Source organism: Volvox carteri (assembly GCF_000143455.1).
Source record: "Volvox carteri f. nagariensis unplaced genomic scaffold VOLCAscaffold_15, whole genome shotgun sequence".
NCBI classification, from domain to species: Eukaryota; Viridiplantae; Chlorophyta; class Chlorophyceae; order Chlamydomonadales; family Volvocaceae; genus Volvox; species Volvox carteri.
This window is the reverse complement of record NW_003307558.1, coordinates 76,088-83,361: the sequence shown is the minus strand read 5'-3', so window position 1 is coordinate 83,361 and position 7,274 is coordinate 76,088. Positions and strand designations below refer to the sequence as shown.

At 58.4% G+C, this 7,274-nt stretch overlaps 2 protein-coding genes across 2 annotated transcripts in view; one reads left to right on the top strand and one right to left on the bottom strand.

The window, feature by feature from the left end:
- The window catches only part of VOLCADRAFT_89963 (uncharacterized protein), a gene marked incomplete at both ends in the record, with an annotated part of 4,623 nt that extends 1,760 nt beyond the window's left edge, over nt 1-2,863 (bottom strand). Inside the window, 5 exons of the mRNA XM_002949533.1 lie at nt 342-424; nt 923-1,067; nt 1,317-1,391; nt 1,979-2,603; nt 2,841-2,863. Coding sequence (XP_002949579.1) covers nt 342-424; nt 923-1,067; nt 1,317-1,391; nt 1,979-2,603; nt 2,841-2,863 — 951 coding nt within the window. The remainder of the gene's footprint in view (nt 1-341; nt 425-922; nt 1,068-1,316; nt 1,392-1,978; nt 2,604-2,840) is intronic.
- A 2,111-nt stretch (nt 2,864-4,974) lies between these two features.
- The window catches only part of VOLCADRAFT_89962 (uncharacterized protein), a gene marked incomplete at both ends in the record, with an annotated part of 20,141 nt that continues 17,841 nt past the window's right edge, over nt 4,975-7,274 (top strand). Inside the window, 3 exons of the mRNA XM_002949648.1 lie at nt 4,975-5,178; nt 5,407-5,865; nt 6,244-6,362. Coding sequence (XP_002949694.1) covers nt 4,975-5,178; nt 5,407-5,865; nt 6,244-6,362 — 782 coding nt within the window. The remainder of the gene's footprint in view (nt 5,179-5,406; nt 5,866-6,243; nt 6,363-7,274) is intronic.

Sequence of the window (7,274 nt, the reverse complement as noted above, 5' to 3'; positions counted from 1 at the left end):
GATATTTGACTCGGCTGCAGGGCCCAGCTAAGGGGCCGGGTGCCGAATGACATGGCTCAGGAGAAACCCAAGGCGGCCAGGCAGGACGGTCTTGTATTGTCGTACGATAGCAAAGCCCTTCGGGCCCCCTCCGAAAGCGCCCCGAAGGGGCCCCTCATCCCAACCCTCTCCCACCCCTCTCCCACCCACCCCTTCCACACTCCCCTCCCACCCACCCCACCCACCCCTTCCATCCTCCCCTCCCACCCACCCCACCCACCCCTTCCATCCTCCCCTCCCACCCCTCACACTCACCCCCATCCCACCCCCCAAACCCCAAATCCCCACCACCACTCACCCACAGATCTCAACCTCATGTCCCGCCCCTTGGCCACGGCATCAATCTCGTCAATGAACACAATGGCAGGGGCCTCACGGCGAGCGGCTGGAGGGGTGGGGGGGGAAGAAGGCGGGAAGAGGGGCAGTGCATGTGCATGCCGTACGTCGGGAGGGGAAGGGCCATATGCAGAATGCAAAATCCACATGCCCCAAGGAATCTCTGAGCCCCTGTCCCATTCCGCCACTGCTCGCCACCACGTTCCCCCCCCACACACACACCCGCCCACACATAGCTCCCCCTTTCACCCTCCGGTCCCTCGTCAGTCTGAGTTACGATGGATTGAAGGACCTCCACGGCAACCCCTCGAGGACAGACGTCGACAATGACGGCCACTACACCAAAGAGTGGTCCGTAACGCAACGGGGCTTTATTTCCGGGACCCCGGGGGGTCGGTGACATCACACCGCTTAGGGCTCCCTCCCTCCCTTCCTAGGCCTAGGGGCAGTTCCGGACCTCTTGGACGCCTTTCGCCGACAGCAGCTCATTCATTACCTGATTTCCTTGCAGCATGTGATTCCCTCTTCCCCCCCCTCCCACGGCTACCTGCAAACAGCTCCCGCACCCTCATGGCGCCCATCCCCACGTACAGCTCCACGAACTCGGACGCGGAGATGGAGAAGAACGGCACTCCCGCCTCCCCCGCCACCGCCTTGGCTAGCAGGGTCTTACCCGTGCCGGGGGGACCCACCTGCCGGGGGGGGAGGCCGGGAGGGGGCCCGGGAGGGGGGGAAGACGGGGGCTTATAGACACGCAGGCGGAGAGAGGGGGGGAGGGAACGGCGAAGGAAAGAGACAGCCCAGAGAGGTGGACAGGGCGGGACTGAACGGAGGGAACCCCACCAGCAGCCGCCACCACAATGGCACACGGCCGTGAAGCACTCCGATGATACCGCCCGCCTCCATCTCTCCCCGCCTAACCCTGCCCCCCCCCTACCCACCAGCAGCACCCCGGCAGGCGGTCGGGCTCCCAGTCGGGAGAAGCGCTCCGGGGACCTCAGGTACTCCACTATCTCCTACACGGCCGGGGGATGAGGGGGGTGAGGGGGGGAGCTGTCAGGTGAGGTGAGATGACACACACACACACCAAAACACACACACTCCTCCCCGGTGCCCAAGACCTCTTATCCGCAACTCCCCCCCCCTCCGCAGCGGCCCCAACCACCAACCGAATCCCAACCACTGCCGCCGCAGGGCCTGCCTCGCACATCCCTTTCAGCCAGCCCCCATCCTTAAGTCCCCCCGTTCTTCCCCACCCTCCGATTCCACTCTTTCCATCACACCAGGCCCCCAGCCCGCACCCCCCGCCCTCCCATGTGGGTGTATGTGGTGTCTCAAGAGACTGTCTGACCATGACCCAAGTAGCAGGTGGCTGGACAGCCGCTTGGTAAAGCGCCCAGCCCCCAGAGCCGTGTGCACCAGGGAGGGCCGTGCGGTGAGGAGCCACCGCGGGGTAGTAGCTCGGCGGCCTCGGCCTCCCTCGGCAGAGCCCTCTTGTTCGCCCTCCCTGCCGACCCACATTCAACTCCCTCCCCCTCCCGACATACATACAACAAGACAAACACAAGTACGTACACATGTGTATATATATACAGACGCACACCTGCAACTCCTCCTTTGCTTCATCCACGCCCGCCACGTCAGCAAACGTGGTACTCACAGGCCCGCCGTCGCCGCCGCCGCCCCCGCCGGTCGGCGAAAACGACGGCGGTGACGAGGCCGGTCGGTGCTTGCGGCCGGGGCTCCTGCCCACCTCCTGCCTGGAGGGCAGCCGGCTGAGTGTGGACAGCACCACCGCCACCAGCAGCACGTAGCCCAACAGAGTCAAGAGCCGGTTCTCTCGGTGCTCAATAGCGGAGACCGGCACCGCATTGCCCTCCAAATAATCGTACGGCATGGCGTAATCAGCAGGGCGAACGGTGTAGAAGTAGGCGGGGGTTTGGGCGGCGGCGGCCGCCGCCGCTGCCGCGGCTGCGCCGGCAGCGGCAGGGCTGGGCGCCGCCGTTGCTGCCGCCGTCCCGGCGGCGACAGCTGCCGCTGCTGCTCCTGTCCGCTGTACCTCCTGCTGCTGCTGCATTTGTTGCTGGGACTGGGGCGGGTAGTTAGGTTGGTTGTTGTATTGCTGTGCCATTCGGCGCTGTTGCAGCAGGGGGCTGGAGGGGCGCAGTGTGAAAAAGACTTTAAGTCCATCCACCGCCACCAGCTCCACCTCGTTGGACTTGGCGCACCTGGGGCTCGAGAGGGGGTCGCGGGGGGCAGGGGGACGCGAACAGCAGAGGCAGACGGCCGTGGGACACGCCACGCCATTACATCGAATATTATTTAAGTTTTAACTTTTCCTGCTGCATCCCTAGAGAAATAAGGGTGCTTAGCAAGGCAGGCAGCAGCGGCAAGGCTAGCTACAAAGGTTTTGAAGGCGGTGTGAGGTGGTGTGCGGTCGAGGTGGGGAAACGTGCCCGTCGTACCTGACGAAATCAGAGTATGCCATTTTTAAGACCGCCTCTTCAGATACGTCCCCCCCAGCGCCGCGACCTGCCGGCCACAGGCGCATCAGCGCAAACAGGACTGCCACGTTAAATGCGATGCGGAGAGGCAGCTGCGCCTGTGGAAGCGAAAAAAGGCGCGCTATCCAGGCAAAGGGGCCCCGGAGCTGGTGTTGGTGCCGGTGTGGCTGGGGCCGGCTGCTGCTGGGGGTTGGAGATGGCGAGGGCGAGGATTGCGAGGAACCACTGGTGCTCGGACCGGCGTCGCTGTCCGAGCCATGTGAATCTTCATCTTGCTGTTTTGAGGCGGAGTTGCTGGGATCTGAACTGGGACGGGCCCCTGCCGCGTCGCCTTCCGATGATGTCGATGAAGCTCCCGGCTCTCGGGCGGTTGAGCGCGCGAGCGTTTTTGACGGGCCGCGACCGGCGTCAAGGAAACATCTCCGAGGAGTTAGAAATAACCACCGAGGCCCAGAACAAACGTAAAGCGTGCAGGAGTGCAGATGGGGAAGAAGAGGGTTCGCTCGGTGCGCGACAGGTCCAACGACACCCGGCAGCGACAACGACTGAGGAGTAGCTAATAATGGGCAGCGCGCCATGCCCTCAGCAAGGGCTGGCTATGGTAAGAGTGCAACTATGTGGTTGCGTATCTCTGGGCGAAAGGGCTATCACAAAGGCGAGGTTGTTATTTTAGTCTGGAGGTGAAGTACAAATACTTGTCTGAAGCTCTGTAAAAGATGTTGCTGAGTTGCCGAAACTTGTGGGAAACCACCTTCTTGGTTTCGGGGTGACTCCACAGAACGACATAGCATGCACCCTTTGCATATAGGTATTGCACAGCCGCATAATGTACTACTCATAAGGAAAGCGTCCAGGATCAGGAACTGCACGTAACCCCAAAGCTTGCGCTTTCGAGACCGTAGCACAAACGTTAATCCACGTGAATCAACCTTGAGCTGCTGCGTCCTTCCTAGTTCTGACATCATCACCGAAAACGTAAATCAGGGTGTCTAACTTGATGTATGGATTCGAGACTTTTGCACTGTCGGGACTCAGAGGCTCACGGAGGCCATCATGGTTGGGTTCCTAACGGTGGTCAACCAACTCGTACATAAGAACCGCAGTTGTGAAGTATCGGTATCAAAAACCACAACCATGGGACTGCTATGGACTAATCATCAAGCTGCATAATTTTACCACCGATTCCTATGCCCAGTTTTGGATGTTTACCCGTGTATGACCGGACTGTGAAAGGTTAAGATATGCGAACTCATTATGCCCCTGTTGGCAACGCTGAGGCAGCCCAGGATGGCATTAAAAAGATACCAAAACCAAGCTAAAGACTCTTTGACATTTTGAATTCTGAGCCCATTTGCACGACCGTTGTGACTAAATCAAACCAGGAGAGGCATGAAATGATCGCATGAAATGACATCACAGCCGCACGAACGCAGCGCATCACATGACATGTGCTGAAGCTTTGGCCATGCCCACGATACTGAAGTCGCTTGAGACCGGACCGCTTGCCCGTTCGGAATGGCGTGACATCTGGGACAGCTTGGCAAAATGCCCACCAGCCCGGCTATAAGCCTGTTAGGAATCCCGCAATCTATGGGTTGCGAAAACATCCGTACGTGCGTTCTGATGGGTAGATCTAGGTGCGCGTGTCAGGCTTGGGCCCTACACACCTCAGGAACACAGAAGAGCCGTGGCTTAGCCGCCAGATGGGAAGTGCTAAGCACACAGATCTATACTTGGTCCCAATACGGCCCGATGGTGACGGCCCAGGACATGCGAATCAGCCTTTAACCACCAACAATACTGGAAACGTACTGGTGGTTCGTACCTCTTGCAAGGCAAAGTGAGCCTGAATAAGACATGAAAGCTCAAGTCTAATGCATAATGTTTTGCTGCCTGTCAATTGTCAATAACGAGAAAAATACATTCAAGCAGTGCTGATGACTAAAACGCCTACGAGTACGGCAGGGGACAGCGGCACTGAAGCTGCGCATACCTTTGCGTACCCTCAACAGCACGTATCATCTGGACAATCTTTACGGGCCACTGGTACGGAGTAGCACATTTTCCATCTGCTGTTGTTTTCTTCTGCTATTGAATGTCTCGGAAAAATGCCAACAGCTCGTCACATTTGGAGCACCTGCAGCCTGCACAGGAGCTGACCGATGCACCTTACGAGCTAAAGGAGCTACATGCCCCGGTTCTCAGGGGGTTTGCCCTCAATGCCTTCGTCAGCGTTTTCGAATCTAGTCTAGGTGCATGGATTTACCCCATCCTTGCGAAGCAGAGCGGCGTTACGCAGGTGCGGCTTTGTGACATCGCAGAACGAGTAGATGCGTATTTCAAATGAAGTCGTGCGACTTCGTTCCGCGACTTTAAGTCGCTGAACACTTATCATCGTCGCTTTCCGTAGTGCAACAGAATGTTGCACAGCAATCAGGCTGGGAATCTGCACTTTTCGTGAATGCACGTACTGAACTTGCGAGCCAAACAAGCCGAGCCGGCCAACTAACTCTTCTTGGCTGTGCAGGTCCTCCAAGGCCTGCGCGTGCCCGAGGCTCCGCTCTTCCACCCCGACATCTGCCCGGTCTCAAACGAACCAGAGCCGCTCGCGGAGCCCCTGGACGAATTAGATTTCCCTGATGCCGGTGATAGTGACGGTAACGGTGACGGTGACGATCGCGGCATGAAGGTCGATGGAGGAAGGGCGGCAACGGTAACGGCGCGCCCCACCGCCAGCATCCTGCGAGCCCTAGATCGCGGCCTTCTGCCGCACAGTCGCCAGCTGCACGCAATCGACGCCAACACTGCGGCCTCCGACTCCGAAACGACCACCACTGCCGGCGCTGTCGCTCTCAAGGTTGGCGCTAATAGTGGCGGTAATGGTGTTGGAGGACGGGTTGTCAGCGGGCCGGTGCCGCAATGGCCTGTGGCCTTCTCCAAAGGACCCACCATTGTGGACTACGCCCGGGCTTATCGATGCGGTGAGGTGGGGGCGATGGCGAGTCGAAAAACTTAATTGTTTTTATCATTATTGGTATCTTGTGCAACGCAAATATAATCAATCTCTCCGTCAGCATGGTGGTTGTTGGGATTAAGAATCTGCCTGTTCCTTAATAGGATTCTCATCCATTCGCCGCGGCCAACGGTGTACGGGCTGTACGGTATCGTACAAGTGGCCGATGGGAAAGAGGTAACCCTTCCTCCCTAACCTAACCTGACCACACAGCTAATAAACAGAACCCGACCCAGCCCCTTCCTAACCGAACCAACCTACTAACGACCTATTCAACCAAATAAATTGCGAATTAAGCAGTTGGTTAACTAACTACCGAACTCCCCCCCAGGTTCGGTTACCCCCTCGGAGGTGGCGGAACGCATCATTCAGTTCGTACAGGCGGGTGAGGCGAGCAGCCCCCCGTTGGGCTTCTTCGTGGGGTGGGACCCCGGGGCCTTGCGGGGGCAGGCGGAGGAGAGCAGCCGAAGGTGCGGCAATACCGCACCCAACACCCGGGGAGAGGGGGGCCTGGGGGGAGGAGAAGGGGGGGAATGGGAGTGTGGTGTATGTGCGTGTGTGATTGTGATTGTTGCTTAGTAAGGAACATGGCGCACGTGAGGCGCTTGCAGTTCCCTTGGGGGCGATCAGTGAAGTGAAGTGAAGCTTCTGGAACCTTTGGAGAGGTCGGTAGCTGAGGTTCAATGTCGAGGTGCTGCTGGTGCTGGCTGTGTTATGTGGTGAGCTCAGGGACGGCGACTTCTGGCGCAGTGCTGGTGCTTGCGGATCTTTGTCTGTGTGTGTGTGTGGGTGGGGGGGGTAGTACGGCGAGGTGAGGAGGGCCCCGGGGGGGTGGACAGCACGAAGACGGAGGGAAGGACGGGGCCTCAGCCCGGCAGCCGCCCGCTACCTACCTACCTACCTACCTACCTACCTACCTACCTACGGGTATAATCGGTCCCTCTACCCTCCCTCTGCGTTTCCTTCCCCCGTATCGGGGTACACTACATACATGTGTACGAACATACTGCTGCCTGCCGTCACAGGCGTCAAGGACATATCGCGTATCGAGTACCTTTAATACGTATACTCGTATAATAAGCAAAACCCCTTAGTCAATGCGTTGGGAAATACCGTCGTACTCTCCTTAAAATAACAGGCCATCCGACCCATGGGTCACAGGTACCAGAGAACCCAAAACAGAGCCGCGACAGGTCCATGTAGAGCCATGCGATGTAGTTAGTCAAGTCCGCGCCCTGAAACGGGTGTGATGTGGCACCGCCGCCGTCGAAGGTCTTCTTGCAGCAGTTGCAAGTGACGTTTTTGCAGTAGTCGCGCAAGTTTTCCTGACATTGACACTGCTAATCCATTCAGCTGCGTCGGCAAGACATTTTTAGCAGGAT